General features: G+C 33.0%; 1 protein-coding gene across 1 annotated transcript; it reads right to left on the bottom strand.

The window, feature by feature from the left end:
• Positions 1 to 335: 335 nt before the first annotated feature.
• On the bottom strand, positions 336 to 18577 carry LOC148282855 (juvenile hormone esterase-like). The gene is made up of 10 exons (XM_088224466.1): positions 18200 to 18577; positions 16997 to 17140; positions 14685 to 14832; positions 10138 to 10332; positions 8772 to 8968; positions 6173 to 6338; positions 4901 to 5079; positions 3762 to 3912; positions 2037 to 2160; positions 336 to 799 (listed from the first exon to the last, which is right to left on the bottom strand). Exons 1-10 carry the CDS (start codon positions 18380 to 18382, stop codon positions 580 to 582), a joined length of 1707 nt encoding a protein of 568 aa, XP_088080592.1. The 5' UTR covers positions 18383 to 18577; the 3' UTR covers positions 336 to 579.
• Positions 18578 to 19190: the final 613 nt, after the last annotated feature.

Raw genomic sequence — 19190 nt, 5'->3', positions numbered from 1 at the left:
CAACTACTGACGTATAATAAATATACGTTATTCTTTTACTATCTTCATCTTATATATAGCAAATATTGCATTCTCCTCAAAAATTAAAAAAAATATATGAAAAATTACGATGCACTCAATCACGTCATTCATTTTAGAAAGAAATGCAAGCTGAACTACCCACGAATTGAAATGCCATTTTCTTCATGCCTGTGACGTGTAACGTGTCTATACGATTAATTGTATGTCGTTGGGATGAACATAAATTTATTTTTATTCGGAAAACAGGAGCAAAAAAAAACAATTAAGTGAGTTTTAGAAAAAAATGAGAAAGGGAAAAAGGAAGAAAAGATTGGTTGAGTACAATAATACAACACGATGTTATTTAATATGTTTTTATTATTTTTGAATTTCAGTAATTTGCCGACTAGCTTAAGGGTAACACCCTTTCAAGGCCTTTATGTTATAAACATTGGGCAAAAATGCGTTCCTCGAGTACCCAGTTACAAACTAAAATTCTACTCAGATCAATAGAAATATATAGTCAAATCCAAATCTAGTTTTCTGAATTTATTTGATATTGACAGCATTAAAAAAAAATTACAACTCTGTTTTCTCGTTGCGTTGTTTGGCGTAGGCATTAGAATGTTGTTTATGCCATAGATTCAAATTGTTCCAGAAGTGTCTTCGTTTTTCTAAAAGATTAGATTCCATGGATAATTTATTTCCAATACGGTAGTACTCCATTTTCTCAAGTGATGTCACTGGTTTCCACTCGGGAAATTTCTTTCCATCAACCTTATTTTTTTTGGTGGGATTTCTAGAAAAAATGAAAGTTAGTGGCGTTAGTGCTTGTTTATCTACATGCTTGTAGCTCAATCACAAATAACTATCGACGTGCTTAAAAACATGTTAGGCGTTTGAGCGATCACAATGAACAATAATGAACATGCTTAAGTTATCGCAGTCACAATTCAATGCTCGTGTCGTGTTGTTTTTTGTTTTTCTCGTAAATAAATAAAGTTCATTGGCGAAAAATCTGCGTTTACTTAAAAAAATTATACACTATATTGCATTTGCAAAATAGTAAGGAATATCTGATACAAAAAAGTAAAAATAAAAATACAATTACTATGGCGACTGCTTTTCTTGTCATTTGGCTTGCCAACCGCCGGCTTAACGCAATAAATAGAAGAAAAAAAATAATTTTAAAAAAATCAAAAGGCTGTTTTGTAATATTTTACATATTTACACGGTGAAAATCAAATATGTGATTGCGCAGCTGGATTATACGTCGCGAAACGTAAATATTTTGACATTTAATATAAGGTATTCACTGTTCAATATATTATTTATGCCTACTACTAGACTGAAAAAAATTAATAATTCTTCTCGCTCAAACTGCATACGATTCTACAATAAGGTACCTCTTGAAATTCAGACTTTGCCAACAAAAAAAATTAAAGATTTTGTCAAGCATAGCCTGTTTGGAAAGAGCTACTATAGAGTCGAAAAATATTTGCAGGACATGACAGCTTGACATTAGATTCGTGATTGTTGATTCTAGTTTATTGATTTTAGACTTTTGATCTAAGTTGTCTTGTTGATTCAAATTTATTTGTTTGAAAGGTTTAATTGACTAATTATTGATTTATATTTTATAACTATAGTTACAATTGAATTGAAAATTATAAGAGATTCGATGAATCCTTAATAGAAAAAAAAAAAAAAAAATTATGTCTCTTAATTTGCTATTTTTCCATGTTAATTATTATGGCCTAACACGGGTACATCTCAAAAAACCACATTAATTTCATAAATACATTATGTAAAATATAACTTAATTTGATAAGATTTTTTTTTTCATAAATATAAAAAAATGGACGCGCTCATCATCGCTAGTTCCACGTGAACGAGCGCTCATTCTAATTGTTTATTTTTTATTTGTTCTAACTAATTCTTTCAGTATCCATTATTCCCTCAAATCGTTGTTCATACTGGAATAATTACGTTTAAATAAAGGTCTACACGAAAAAAAACACAAAAAGGATGATTACCCGGTAGATGCAAAATTTGTCCATAAAGTCAAAACGACGTCAGAAAATTCCAAGTCCTTAGCAGACAATGCTTTGAATAAACCCAAATTAAATAAATAAATTAATTCATCGGCGTGGCACGTTCCTGAAAAAAAACGAAAACAGCTGTAAATATATCAATGATGCAGTAGCCGGCAGTAAATAAAAGAAATCGGGGTTAAGAAAGAGACTGCCGGCCTAATCGGCTAGCTTCGAGTCTGTAGAGCATCGTTTTTGTCGTACAAGTCCGGTATCTGTATGAATGTATGAATGAAAAAGACGACGCTTTTCAAAGCTGAAATTAACCGATTAGGTCGGCATGCGGCAGTCTTTTTCAGACCTCGATGTGCTTTATTTACTGCCGGCTACTGTACCTACGTACCTAAGTATTTTTCCAAGATGTTGTTAGTTGATTACCTTTTTTTTACATTATGTACTATTATAGATTCCTACTTTAAAACAAATAAAATGTATTTACTTTTATGTGGATGTAGCCACTCCACTGGCTCATAGGCACGTTCTGGGGTGATAAATGATTTATTTTGTTTATGGGTGTACAAATCTCGTACATTAATTACAATGTCATTCAAGTAAATATTTAAAATATTTGTAATTTTAAATCAGGTTGTGGTCCTACGGTAGTGTTGTGGACTCACGGATCAATGGTTCAAGGTTCAAATCCCACTCTAGCCCACAACTCGAGTCTTATTTTTCCAGCACAAGCAATTTACGACTTTTAGGAAATGATCTGAATAATTGAAATGTTTCAGTAAATTATCCGAACTGAATGTATTTCTTTATTTTTAAATTGATAGTACACATATTTTATTAGTGGCCTCCGTGGTGTAGTGGTCAAGACGCTGTCTCACACACGGAAGGATCCGGGTTCGATTCCCGGTGAGAACTCAAAAAATTAAATAAAATGACAATGTGATTTTTCTCAAGCCTGGGTGTTGCGAGATGTAATTCGCCACTGTAATTGAACCTCCTGGCCTTTTGTGGTTAGTATAAATATATATACTAACCACAACAGGCATATATACACAACAGGCACGTATATATATATTTTTAATGTAATAAATAAATCAGAAAATTACACATAATGGTTAAGTTAGGTTACTTTTATTTTACCTTTTATTTTATTTTTTTATTACTTGTTTTTTTTATATTTACATAAGGTACCTACATGTTAATTTTTCTGTAAAATTATTATTAAAATACCTACCTACATATTTAATGGTTCAAATTATTATGATAACATAGTATTGTGAAATATGTTTAATTTTTTTATTAAAACTCGTGTATACCATTATTAACATAAATTAGTAAAACATAATATATTGACGCTGGAAAGGAAAAGTTACCAAGTGACATATAGCACACTCTATAGAAGACAAGGACTGGATTCAACTCCCTGGGAAGCCGTTAATATTAACATATTACAACAGAGACGAATAATATTTTAGAGAAGGTAATATAGAAGTCTAAACATCAACAGGGCTTGTGACCCGCATTGCCTTGTCTGCGAAAAATTGGACAAACTCAAAATATTGTTGATAAATCCACCTGGTCCATGAAGAAGTAAAGATTTTTTTTTTTTAAAGTTCAGGCGTTGCCTAGTATGTAGGTGAAATAATTTAACTAGTGAATCTCATTCGCTATCCGCATCTATAACGCGTAAAAATATACATATTAAAAATAATATACCGTAATCTCTCCAGGGGTCTCCAAATATTTCAGTGAAGCTGTTTGTTCCTCTGTAATCAAACAGGTAGAAATATATCGGTTTCTCTGACTTTGGCAAGTGGAACTGGACTGTCTCGTCAATCCCTGACAAAAACCAGGCGTCCGTATAAATCTAAAAAGAACAACACAGTTTAATCAATTTATTGTAACGGTTTTTAATACAAACATAATATATGTGCTCGTACATAAAAAAACACAACATAAATATGCCATACTTCCACTTGTCATGAAGGGGAATATCGAGGGACGTAGAAGGGTCGGAAGAAAACAGCTTTCCTGACTTCGAAACATCCGAGCATGGACTAGGATTAGAACTGTGGAGGAGCAGTTTCGCACTGCTCAAGATAAAAAAGCTTTCTCCCGAGTGATCGTCAACGTCGAGGGGACCCAACAAGACACGTGAAAAAGAAGAAAAATGATTATATGACTGGTCGGGTATTGCAGTATCCACCCAATTTAGCGAGAGTAAAAATCAATATTATTATTTCAAGAAAACATCAATAAAAAAAGCATAACGGAAAAACTTTTTCGTTTCCAACACAAAGCTTTTAGAAATGCTCTAACGCATTTTTATCTTCAAGAAAAATTCATGCTTTTTCAGGACCATGAAAACTTTTACTACATTAGAAGAGATACAAATATTTGTCCATAGGCAGTGAGGAACTTCAGTGTACATGTACTGAAATATACAAAAAAATGTTTTCTTACGCCCGATAAAAATAAGTGCATTTGTACGGCAAAGTTTTTTGACAGTGCACAAAAAAAATTCAGCAAAAACAATTAACCATTTTGAACGACTTCACTAATTCATATGAATCAACTAATGATGAGAGAGCTGTGAAAGATATCCAGTATACCATCAGCGGACTAATCGGCAGAGACCGAGAATAAGCGGAAGAGAACCTCTAACGTCACATGCGGAATAATTTCAGAAATGCAAAGAAATACGATATAATATATATAGTTTTTTTTAATTTTGGCATATTTGAATAATTTATTAACAATTATTTGTAAATAGAAAACCACTAAACTTCCTCGTCATCAAAAATAAATTCCGTTTCTGTTGAAATATACCTACTCGTATATATTATGTTACTTACGTCTGTTAGCGGTTGAGTAGAATCATTAGTTATGGATACCAAATCGTCGAAGTAAAACTTCTTTATTTCCTCTGTTACTTGGTCAACATTATTAGCTGCCTGATAATCAAATGTAATGGGTGCTATTTTATCAAAATTCTTAGCGATGTCTTTAAGTAGATGGGGATTTCCGTAAATATCTGTAATTCAAACCAATTCAATTAACCACAGAAAAGAAATATACGTAAATAAATTATATTAAACATCTAATGAATCAAATACATCTACATGAGGGTGGGACGATGATTTTTTTCCGAATTTCGAAATAAAAGGGGTCTCAAAAGTTGCCTCTTGGATTACTCGAAATGAAAAAATAATATCAAAAATAAATATTCGATACTAATTTAGGCCCTCAACCAGAGCTTGTAGTTTTAGAAAAAGTCGATTTTTTGCGGTTAACCGGCTGTCATTTCGTATTTAAGTAAGAAAATCAGTCGAATTAAATTTCATAATGTGCATTAAAATGTATTAAATAAGCATCTAAGGGCGTGAGTCGCACTTTGTTTTGTAATAAATAAAGTGCATTGTATTAATAAGGCATTGTTTTCGTCAAAAAGCCTTAGCTTTTTTATTGTTTTTCTTCGATAGATAAGTAGCTGCATAAAATCTTATTATACCATCAAACTCTTTGATTTTAATTTTATACCTGTCTTGTAAGAGCCCTCTGGGCGTATATAGACAATAAATAAATAAATAAATATTTTTCTGTGTCTGGGCGGATGATCAATACAGATCTGCGTCAGATAAAATCAGAATCCTGGGCGGGTGTTATCTGAACCCTGAAAAGGTAAATCGAATGGAGAAGAGTCCACTACGTAGTGTGGAAGTTGACGCGTTTGCCTACCATTCCTAAGTTAAGGTCCTCGGTTCGATTCCTCCCCAAAACTTTCCGAGTCAACATGAAATACTCGTTTATAAGGTAGTTTTCACTTAAATATTTTATCGTCACTGGACTGGCACCTGAAGCGTAAGACTGATCACCTTATCTTCCTGCAACAGATGATCGATGTACGCTTTATTGTATTTAATAATGCAATACTTTATGTCCCAACAGGTGCGGATAAGAGTTAGTTTGATAATGATGATAATGCTATAATACTCGTATACGAGTATGTATATTATTCATAGACTGCGATTTTCAGAAATTCCATACAGTAAAAAGATGTGAAAACGATTATTTTATTTCAAAATGGTGGTTACTTTATTACCGCGATAAAAAAGTGATTTACTTACTAGCGGTTCTGATAGCTCCATCCATCGAGTTCAGCCCTAACATCCACGGGACCTGATGGAAGCGGCCTTCAGCAGCCAGGACCCTTGGGTCCTCAGTCATGAAGGCGTCTTCATGCTCAGGCTCCACAGTCGGCTTGAATGGAATCATCGGATCATAATCCCAATCCTGCAAACAACTTTGAAATTAGCCCATTATCAGTAACCTGGGGTTCCCAACTTAAAGGCCTATTTACCAGCATTTGCATTACATTTTGCAATACTATTGTTTTAACTAACAGTTTATACCGAGTTAAATAATTAAAACTCTCACCAAAATCAAAATGAAAGTCCACATTTGTTGCAACAGAGAAAAAAAGCATTTCTGAGAAGGGAATATGTAAATCTAGGCATTTAAGGAGCTTATGACCTGTCATTGGCTGATTTAAATTGCCACTTCACACACTGTGTACTGGTAAAGGAAGAAGAATAAAAAATAAAAATAATTTTCAGGCGTTGCCTAGTACGTGAATTGGTTCAACCGGATGAATCTCACTCACATGAAAACACGTTTCAGTTCTTATATTTCACAAAAGTCAACAGATGAAAGAGTTAAGAAAATGAGGATTTTCAAACAAAGGTAAAATGGCGAATGTTACACAGTGTATAAAGTGGCCATTTTAACCAGCCAATGACAGACCATAGGCCCTGTAAATGCCTAGACTTCTGTATTCCTTTCTTAAAAATGTTTTCGCTCTTTGTTGTAACAAATTTGGATCTGAATAACTCCCTAGAGAGGAAATCCAGCCTATCTGCAAACATTTGGACACACTCAAAACATTGTTTAAAAAAGATTTTAGCATTATAGCCTCGTAGTTTTGAAATAAAAAAAATATCGATATTTAAAAATAGATAGAGTAATGAATGTGTACAAATGAAATTGAGGAATATTCTTGAAAATTTTAGCATTTATATAGCCGATGTATCAAAAGCGCTGTAACTTTTGAAATCATATTTTCTGTTTTTTTTAATATGTTTTTATACACAAATACGTTTTCACTAAAATAACCCGGCTTTGCTCAGGACCAAATAAAAATATTTTTTTATCATAAAAAAAAATGTCTAGTAATTGTAATAATAATGGAATAATTAAAGGATAATTTATATAGTAATGTAATGTTGTATACCTTGTTATGTAGTTTTGTATTTAAACAGAGGTAAATTTTGTAATTTCTTGTAGCAACGCCAGAAGCCTGAGAAAATTTTGGCTGCAAACAGCACTGTTTAAATTTCACATCGCTACGACATAACGTTTAAAATATTTATTATATAAATAAAACACGAGTGATACTTTAATCCACAAATTTGGAATATCCAGAGGATACTGGATATTCCAAATTTGTGGATTAAAGTATCACTCGTGTTTTATTTATATAATAAATTACAATGAACTTCCATCAAGAATTTTCACTTACAAACTTAAATGTTTAAAATATTGATTTTCCCGGAGAAGACCGGAATAAAATTGGCTCTAAAACAGGACGGTTGATTTAGAAATAGCATTTTGAATGTTGATTTAAAATCTTACGACACAAGGACGAACCCTTAAAAAGTTAGATTTTGTATGTTTATATTTTGGTTCTATTTCACACAAAACTTACTTTACCAATGGGTTAGAACTTCTTAAGCACACATACAATACTCTTAAATGGGACAAAAGCTTTACAATATAATTACAGAACCATATAAATTTTGTAAGAGCCACAAGCTAAAGAAGTTACTAACAATTTTCCTTAGTGAAATTTGTCGCGGAGAATCTGAAGGGTTGATGATGGCTGTTAGATGACATGAATGTTTTTTTTTGGTTTACTGAATTTCAGAGATCTTCATTACTTATTACTATGTTCTTAACTTCTGTGTCTTTTACCAGGTTTTTTTACCTCGTTTTGTTTTACTATGTTTTTAGATGTGTTTTTTACATTTTTTTAACTTTATATTTACTATGTTTATTTGTAAATTTTTACTATGTTTATTAATAGGTTTTTACTACGTATATTTTTTTAATACTTTATTTTACTTTGTTTATTGATACGTTTTTTACCTATTATTTTGCTATTTTTAAACATGTTTATTTTACTTTATTTATATATTATATTATCAATATATTTATTCCTACTTTTTTTTGCTCGTTTTGTTTTACCGTGTTTTTATAATTATTTTTTTACTATGTCCTTTACTATTTTTATTAGCATGTTTTTACTGTGTTTATTAATAGATTTTTAATATTTTTTACGCTTTATTTTTTACTATGTTATTTTGACTTTGTTTTTTAGTATCTTTTTAATGTCTATACTATGTTTACTAGCTTTTTAAAAAAAAAAATGTTTTTTGTCTGTATTGATTATTGTTTTTATATTTAAAAAAATTACAATTTTGCTCTATGATAAAATTGTGTATTTTGTGCATTAAATAAATAAAAAAAATGACTCTTAGAACTGGGTAAATAACTAAAGTTAGACGGTCAAAACAACTTTGTATAAATGGATAACTTTATGTACATAATAAAATAATATTTTCTATTCCGACCAAACTCGGGGAAAGGAATCAAAAACATGATTCTTACATAAAAATGGGTGTCAGCCTCTATGAGTTCTTTCGCAGACTTTGTTCTCAAGCATTCCACTATAGCTGAGCTACTGTCAGTGGGGCAATCCATCACCTGCGCCAGGAGTTCAGCCCTCGTCTTCATGATACCCGGGGCCGGATTTGCCCACACGCAGAATGCAGTGCCGGACTGTGATATGGCCTTGTGGAATAACCCTGAAAGGCAATTAAGAAACGCTTTGCTTTAAAGTAAATTTGTAGCGAAAACCCTAGATACGGTATACTTGTTTATTGCTGAGAAGGACTGCTAATTCTAAAAAAAACTATAGCTTGCCAGGGAATGTGGTTACGCAGATACTGTTGATTTGTTATTTTTGCCAATCAAAATACTTACACCCCTCACATATATAAATAAAGAGACAGCTTGCCCACCTTTTTGTTTGAGAAAAATATCGCCTTTTTACAAATCCGCACTCTCCGGGGTCGCGATCAACGGGGGGGGGGGGGTTACCTGGAGCCTTATACTGGAAAGATATGACATTTTGTCACTCACTCGACAATGGTCGATTGAGCATCTCGATTGCTTTGTCATAATGCTATTCTAAAAAAAGCCTCCAACAATTTAATTACAAAGACGAATGAGAAAGTGGCAACACTAACAAATCCATATTTATCTATGGCTCTCCTGCCACACGTAAACCTTTATTGTTTCTTGTCAGACTTCTTCCGTTGAATATTTTGTCCATGGAATATTACCAAAAAAATATAAGAAAATGGTTTACTGAGACTATATGTATATACTCTAAGACTGAGACTCTGCAACATTTATAATTATTATTTGCCTTTGACATAACACACATGTTTTTAGAAATTATTTATATTCATTTAATGGATTTTAAAAAACATATTGTATAATATATATCACAAATACGTAATTTGACATTAACGAGCGATGAAATAATTTTTAAATCATGTTTCTAGTGAAACTTCATTGCATAATGGATAAAAATAAGTACAGTTATATTTGCTGCACATTTGTTGATACGCCATCATCATAAAATTGATCAGTGTTGTAAATTTTAAGTTATAATACAAAAAAATACCTACTCGTCATTCAAACATGAATGCCGAGCGTTTTACAAGAAGAAAGTTTGACAGCTGAAGTTATGACGTCGCATTCGATTGTCAATGTCGAGTGCTTTGGGCACTCGAGATAAAGTCGATTAGTTTTCAATTTAATGCATTCGTTTGGGTGGTTCAAGAATGCTTTCACTTGTCGAATTACGGAAGTCGCATACGATTCTAAAGACGAATGAGTTCAGCATAAGGCCCTGTATTTAATAGTTAAAATGATTTATCGCAATAATTATTGGGTATATTTTTACCTTTGCTTTTTGGTGATAGCATGTGATAGTGAACACTGGAGCCCCCCGCACTTTCTCCAAATATTGTCACCGAATTTGGATCTCCTCCGAAACGTTCAACATTCTTTTGAATCCACTGGAGAGCCATGTTTTGGTCCTTTAGGGCATAGTTCCCTGGTGCGACGGTATCCATAGTGGAAAAATATGCCAACGCACCTAAAAAATGATAAATATATATTTATTCAACAGGAAGAGACCATTTTTGAGAAGGGAAAAAGAAAGTCTCAGCTTTTACAGAACCTATGACCTATAATTGCCTGATTTATAAGATTACTTACACGAGTTTCTTCAATTTTTCCATTCCTTGAATTAAAAAGTAACAAAATGTCATAAAATAGATGCTTATATTAATTATGAACGGCTAATTGAAATAATATTTTTAAAACTTAGGACTAACAATAAACAGACAATTGAAATGGACAATTCATATCGATAATTTAATTAGTAAAGTGGTGACATGACTGAGACTTGTTTTAAAATCAAAAACTTTGTTCCAAAAACGGTAAAAACCTCATTTATGAAGCATATTCTGTCAGAACTAAAATTTGTCACATTTCGTAAAATAGTAATGGGGAACATAGTAATGTGGGCTATGGAATCTAAATGACATAAACAGACTACAAAGACAGCATAACAAAACGTTATAATAAGTATATGACCTGCCTTATCAAACAGCAACTAAAGAACTCTTAACCAACTAAACAATTAAATATAACCGAACGCTTTAAATTATCTCGATTATTTCTAGGCGAAGAACTAAAACATGAAAAATAAATGTAGCAAACATGGACACAATACGAGAATATCAGAACAATATCATACACAACATTTTAAAACGAGACAAGGACAGTCGATACTGATAAACCAGGGACAAACTACACAATCAACTACCAGACAAAACTTGACAAAAGACTCGGACAACCTTTACAAAAGATGTTAAAAATATTATCATTAACAATAAAATATGAATTAAAAAAAGAAGGGTTTATAAATAAATTTCAAATAAAAAAAAATAACGGCCACTGCAATTGTAAGGTCTAATGAGGAAGTTGCGTGCTACAGAAAATTGGATAAAAAAAATGATTTCTTACGCGAGATAAAAATTAGAGCATTTAATTCTACAGCAATGTTTCTCGAAAACACATATTTAAAAAAAGGTTTTAATAAAAACGGACTACTTAAAACTACGTCACAAGTTCTTTAGAATCAACCAATCAATTACAGCGTTATAACGTGTGATAGGTTTCCGGTTTCCGGTATCCATTATTTTTTTTAAATCATGTACTTTGACGCTACGGGGCTCTACTTTTAAATTTCAGCAGAACTCACCTATGACGTCACGAGCAAAGAAGCAATTTAATTTCAAAATAACAAAACTTTAAAAAATCATAGCGATGATAATATTTTACTAATTAGATATATTTTTAAGCACATTTTTGAACATTTTGACAGCTGCCTGCTGGTGAAGTTTCTATGGTAACGCGTTACACAGAAATAAACATGTACTAAGGAAACGTGTAAATATCTCTTTCTCATATGAATGATTGCTTTTTCAAATGCAATACCTAGCTTTATTGTTTTTTTTTTTAATAACATATTTTATTAGGTTTGCAAGATGTAAATCGACATAAAAAAAAATGTACTACAAAGGATGAATTGCACGGCAACGTTTCTCAAAAATGTGTGAAGGAATTAATAATTTACATTTTAATAAAAATAAACTACTTTAAAACGTCACAAGTTTTATTGAAGGGCTGCTTAGAATAGCCAATCAAATACGTGTTTTGATATATTGTCGGTTTCCGGAAAAACATGTTTAGTGTATTTGCATGAGTACGGGGCTCTCATTTTCGATGTCTGTACAACTCACCGACAACAACTAGTGACATCACGGACGGAGTGATTTCAAAAATTGAAAAATTGATCATCATAATTTATTTATTGATTCATTTTACACTTTATATACATATAAGGGCGGGCATATTGCCTTAAAGCAATTTCTTCCTACCTACCCAAACCATTAAATTTGAGAAAATTACAAGAACATGGACATATTTTAACAGCATACAATTTTACGTAATAATTTAAAACAAAAATGAACTTAAAAATTTACACTATACTATAAGAGAGGAGAGGAGAGGTTATAGAATGGAAAGAAGATGGAGAAAGATAGGATAGTGACATTTCAACATTATCAAAATCGGGTCGTGGTCCTGTGGCTAGTGTCTCGGACTCACGGACCGAAGGCCCGTGGTTCGAATCCCACTCTACCCCAACTGGATTCCATTTTCTAATAATGAGTTATTTACAACTCCTTGAAAATGGCCCTCAAAATTAAATATTTGGGTAAATCATAAGAACGCAAATATTTCTTTTTTCTTTAAAAAAAATAATAAAATCATCATTCCCTTTCCGCACCTAATGGTACATAGAGCACTGCATTGGTACACCAATTGCAGAGTATCTTTATCATTTTTGTTACTTAAGGGTAACGATCAGTCTTACGCTTTGGGTACCAGATTAGGGACTATGAAATATTCTGGTGTAAAAACACCATTTGAAATAAAAACCTATTTCATGTTCACACTGTGAGAAATCGAACCAGAGATGGTAGGCAAACAACATATTGCATGGTAGGCAAACAAAAAATTCAAAAAAACAAAAAATATCATAACTGATAATTTATGTATGATTTTTCTTCAGAAACTTCGCTGGTCTGTCTTTAAACCTTATTTTAATTATGTAATTTATAATTGTTGACTGTATTTAACTGTAAAATAAATAAAATAATTAAATGTAGTTTTGTAAAACCTACATATACCCAAATATTTCCTTCTTCTCTTTTGAAATATCATTCGATTCTAACACTCGACGCAGTTAGTGTAATTGTTAAACAATGAAATGATGAAATAAGGTATTGTTTTCACACAGTTTACCTGATAAAAATATTTACACTCCAAAAATAAGTTTTAGAGATTGCACATTATCTGTCGTAAGACGGACGATGTTTATTAAATTTATGTTTTGATTTACTACTTACACAAGCTGTACATAAAATGTTTACACAAAAATATATTTTTGTTTTATAATTTTAGGTGTATTCATTAGTGGCTTCGCGGTAACGAATTTGATTTACAATTAACGAATACAGTCGCCCTGCCCTTTCTACCACTTAAATTCCTTTTTTCTGTCAGTCTTTTGAGTAATTGAAAATAGCAAAATTCGGGTTGGCTTTTAATCGCATGTTTTATATTGGGTTTTTACTCTTTTATTCACAATAATCTTGAAAATCGATCTGGCGGAAGAAGTCCTACCAGATGGACAGACTCGGCGACAGAAGCGACTGGCGTCCATCTTCAGGAGGCCTCTAGAAGCGCGGAAAATAGAATCGGATGGAGGCGGATCGTAACGACGGGCTTCCCTCCTGTCAAGAGTCAAGAGCAACCGACCAAGAAGAATCTATGATCAATTTTACGTGGCACAATGTTCTGTAGAAACTTTTCATGATTTACTTGTAAAGTAAATCGAAGTAATTATTTATTTAAAACTTCACTTATTAAAACCAGTATAATTTCAAATATGTCTTTGTGTTTCACAGTGATTTAAAATCTTTGCGTAATTAGATATAATGTATTTATGTATGGGAGCAAAGCATGGAATTGGAAAAATAATTATGAAAGTAGGTTTAATGCTGTCAAAATGCGATCCCTCGGGCGAATGTGTGGTAAAACAATGTATGATAGTTGCACGAATGTCGAGTTCCGTGAACTATGTATGGGGCTGAGACTGCATTATCGATAGAGTCAAGAAAGGGGTGCTGCGTTGGTTTGGATGATGCGAATGTTCATGGATGCAGAAAACGAGGAAGACCGAAAAAGACAACAAATACTTGAAGATGGACATGTCAAGAGTAGGAAAAATCGACGTGCGTGCATAAGGATATGTATGAATGTAGAGGAAGCAATGCAAAGACAGAGTGATATGGCATTCTATCCTCTCTGCCTACCCTTACGGGGAAACGGCGTGATGCAAAACAAAATAGCAAACAAACAAACGTTTGTTTGCTATTTTGTTTATAGTTGAACAAATAAAATATGAACACCTAGTTAAACTAAAAACATTTTTTTTTAAACATTGTTATAAAATCCAGAAGCTTTCCGATGACACTCTTTCTACCTATTTGGACGTTTGTTTTTCACTAAAACCATAGATAGACCTAAACATTTTAAGTTCTTTATGATACAGATTGTTCTGATTTGAATTAATAAAAATGAATGAAAAGATGCTATTGAAAAATCGGTCGTAAAATTGACACAAGTATTAAAATTATGAGTAATTACATCCTAAGTTTGTCCAAATGTTTAAAGATATGGGCTGGATTTCACCTCTTAGTGAGTTATTAACATTAACATATTATTACAGCAGAGATTAAGAACAGTTTATAGAAGTAAATAAAAATTGAACAATATATTCAGACACTGCCTAAAATGTAATAAATATAGGCTTACCAAGTCGATAGTTGACTCCAACATACACAACATCCTTGTCCATAAGCCTCTCTGGTCCATAGAACATCCTGTTACCAGATCCGCACATCCATCCCCCGCCGTGGAAGAAGACCATAACAGGAAGCGCGACGCCATCTTTCCGAGGGAGCTAAGAAAAACAATACCTGTGTGTATTATTATTATTTGGAGGTGGGGTCAGTGCTGTACAAGCTCCTGACGTCACTGCGATCTGTGAAGATGTATTGGGATGGGTCCCCGTGAATAGTTCTCGCCTTTCAAACCCAGGTCTTTAAACAGCCTGGCTACTGCGCGAAGTCGAGAATTCTCATTTTGCTAAATCTCCCTCTCCTGCCTCACCACGGTAGATTAAAAGCACTAGGACTTACATCATTGGAAGAACGACGGAAGAGAGGGGACTTGATGGAAACTTATATGGGCCTGGCACACACTCGACGAGTAGCATGGGAAGTAGCGAGGAAAGGGGGCAGAGACGTAGGGTGGCAACGTTACTCGTCATGCCGCACGTCATGCTCCTCGTCGTGCCCACCGCTCTCTATTTTGTCTGTTTTTTGAGCGCGAGTCAAAGGACCGGCAATATGAGCGCAAGTGGGTGGCCACATAATCGTGCGGTCGCAGTACGCATCGAGCGCTCACACAAGACGCACGCATCATTTTTTAATGATGCATATTTATTTGTATGACATTGATAATTATATGTGCGCGTTATGCATTTTTAGTATAGCTAATTATAGCTATACTAAAAATGCATAACGCGCACGCTATCATAGTTTCATCGTCCATTGTATAGAAAGACAAATGACAAGTGCAGAGCGTTGCAATTAATGCATTTCTAACAGGGTAGTTTCAGCCTGGAATAAATTACCAAATTTAGTTGTCCATTCCATTTCAGCCAGCCAGTGTTGAAAACCGTTTGGATGCTTTTTTGAAGGAAGAAAAACTTGGACAAAAAGCAGTACACGAGATATAGGCGCATCAGCGGCCTCCGTGGTGTAGTGGTCAAGACGCTTGACTCACGCACGGAAGGTTCCGGGTTCGATTCCCGGTGAGAACACAAAAATTAAAATTGTGATTTTTCTCAAGCCTGGTTGTTCTGTAATGTAATTCACCACTGTAATTGGGCCTCCTGGCCTGTTGTGGTGCAAAAAAATGAAATGAAATGAAAAAAAAAAATGAAATCAGCAAAGGCTGCCTGCCTATGACAAATAATAATAATAATAAACACAAAACCGTAAAGTACAAGACTGTTAGGTAGAGGGGGAGCTCTTTGATATCCTCAGGCCTAACCAGTGGTCCTTCGAGGATAAATCTTATTTTATGATGCAAAGCATCAAATTCATAATTATAATATTCATAATTACAATTCGCGTTATTCAGTGAATCTTCATGTGTCTAAGTTTCGCTCAACAAAGTTTGGCAATAGGCCTTGGAAAATATTGGCCATTCCGAGTATAATAAACTGCCTGATGAGCTAAGACAAGAAAAACTGAAAAAAAAATCCAGAAGTGTCGCAATTAAAAAATATTTCTTTAATCTTTTTGATAGTGATAATTATTAATGTAGTTTATATAAGATGGTGTTTTATGTTTCTTATAAAATAATGTTTTCTTTTTATTTCGGATGTATTAATTTGTATGATATTATGTATTGTCAATTTTTTTTAAATTTTTTTTTTTTGTACGGTCCCAAATGAGTTTCTAATAACTCCCGGGAGCATAATATGTAATTTATGTATTGTATGTTTTGTTAAAAAAATATTTATTTTTTTAAATTCGTTGAAGTTCATCTATAAAAATTAGTAGAATTTCCCTCGAATTCGGTAAATCGCCAGACCCACTTTAAATCGGTAACGGTTGGTCACGCTAATGTGTTAGGGACTGTGAAATATTGTTATGAAACACTTTTTTATCTATCTTTTCGGGAACTCAACCCGGGACTCAAACCAAACAACCGAGCTCTAGGTCACAGAACTTTATCGAAATATGTCATTTTCTCCCCCATTTAACTTTAAAAAACATTCAGTATATATTATTTTATGCGTAATTTTAACATACTTGTTGAATTTATAATAAACCTGTAGAACTCCATATTGATCATCAAAAAAGTGTGATTTATTTTAAACAGTGGTTTAAACCAGTGAATATATAAAAATAGCAATGGTCCTTTATTTTGTAGAAAATGTACAAAATTATCGTATTTTTCCCATAAAATTGCTTGAGGTAAAGTATTTTTTAAAGACAATTTGATTAATTTTACCTTTTTCCAAAAATATTGGGCTCGAATTGAGAGCTTACCTTTGGAGTGTACACATTAAGGTAAAGACAATCTTCCGTCCCAGAAACCTCCCTGTCTCTCGTATAAGGGTTGTTCTGAATGCAGATTGGAGAGTCGACTGACGCGTCACGTGTACCCTTCCACCCTTTGGCCGCCACTGGCGACTGAAATCAAATAAATATACAATAAAATGTAAAATACACCTACATTCGATAAGATGTATGCAAATTTAATGACATTTTAAAGCATTGCGTAGTGAAATAATTCAGTCAGTTTTATATCACCCGCATTAATAAAGGTTTCAGCTCTCCAACTTCACGAAATTCAACAGATGGAACAATCCAAGAAATACGAATCTTCAAACATAGACAGAATGGTTCATTTTACACAGTGTATACAGTGGCACTTAAACCAGCCAATGACAGCCTTAACTTCCGTATTCACGTTTCTAAAATGTTCCTCATCTATGTTATTATACGTTAAAATGGATGTTAGACAAATAATAATGGTAACACGATAAAATACGATTAGCTTAAATTAACAAGATAGATCAATGAGTTGTTTAATGAAACATGTTAACTCCACTCGAAAATAACCAAGATCGCGGAATGTATTCACCATTATGATCTTCTGGACAATGGCTACCTTAAGCCGTAATAATTTGTCCTGTGATGATCGGGGAACAGTATTTTATCAATCGAAAACCTGTATGTCAAAATGCTAAGATTTGCAAGAAAATAGCTGCAAGATCAGGGACGTATTTTTATAAAAGATGTAGATTAGTTATGTTTCGTAAGGCTGCTAGTGAAGAACATTGTTTCAGAATAAAAATCGCAATTCTTTTCTAGACGCATATTTCTAATTAAACGACGGTGAACAGAGAACAGAATAAAGAGACTATTTTACAAAGGGGTATTCAAGAATGAATGAAGGTAGTGAATAAAATTAACTCATTACCTGACCCCTCATTCTTCTTAATTTATTGTGTTTGACATAGGTTTGTATTTTTATTGTTGAAGTTTTTATCTGCCAACTAAAAAATAGCTGTTATTTTTGAAGTACAAATTTTTCTTTTACCAGCCTGTTTTTTGGTTGGCTGAAAGATATTGCTTTTAGCTATAAGTTCGTCAATGGGCACATAATTTTGTGTTTAAAGACTTAAATAAATAAATATGATTACATTAAGTGGACGACAAAATAAACCGATTCCTCGTATTACAAACCTTAAATCTCAAATTTCCAACAGGTGGCTCCGCGAATGGAATGGACATAAACGCGGCGAACTCTCTTCCTCTTGTGGAATTCAGAAAGATTCCACCCATCTTTCCCTGGTCAACGGAAACATGAGGAACCCGCTCTGCCCGGCAACACAGACCACCACAGATCAACAGTAATAATAATAACATCACTAACAAACAAATAAACAAACTAAGTTCTGATTGACGCCGGTATCGTTAAATGCGTTTCATCTTAGGTGATAAGTATTATTACATATTTTGTGATCAAATCCTTTCACTTGTATCAAGGTTGAATATAATATTATGTAAATGCTCAGTGAAACAAAAACCACGTCTTTTCTCTTATACGTTTATCACGTTACTAGTTAAATACCGACTATTTCTTCAGACCTACGTAACAAAACAACTCGGTTATATCGTCTTTTAGTTCGCCTCCGTAATGCAATGGTTGAGGATTTAAGTTAGGAACTATGTATGAAGTTGAGATTCAATATCCAAACGGTTATAATTAAAATATTAATTAATACTAATAATTCTGAAAAATCATTTGCATATCTTTTTTTACGCGTTACTTTTATATTCTGTATTCACCATGTGCGGTCCGTCCATATATTGGATCGAACTAATGCTTCCCTAAAAATTTAACCTCCAAACAATCCTTTTCAACTTTTTCAATTTAATAAAATCATTTAAGTATAAGTTAACTAATCTTCTGAATAACTACAGTAAATATTTTGTTTTAGGTTTGTTGTTTTAATCGTAGCGATCTGAGATGGGTTCGATGTGCATTCATTAATAACTTCTAAAAAATTGCGACAACCCCACACACACAACCTTTCGACTGCACGGACTGGTATAAAGAATTAAATACACTACGCTCTGTGTAATTCTGGAATATGAAACTGCTTAAGTTTTTTATTTATGTGCAGTTTAAACAAAAACCTTGCTAGAATTCATTCTTCATTCAAAGGTTCAC

Source organism: Micrasema longulum, unplaced genomic scaffold (genome assembly GCF_059751315.1).
Source record: "Micrasema longulum isolate JH-2025_06_02 unplaced genomic scaffold, ASM5975131v1 h1tg000284l, whole genome shotgun sequence".
Classification (NCBI taxonomy): domain Eukaryota; kingdom Metazoa; phylum Arthropoda; class Insecta; order Trichoptera; family Brachycentridae; genus Micrasema; species Micrasema longulum.
This window is presented reverse-complemented; position numbering and strand designations above follow the sequence as displayed.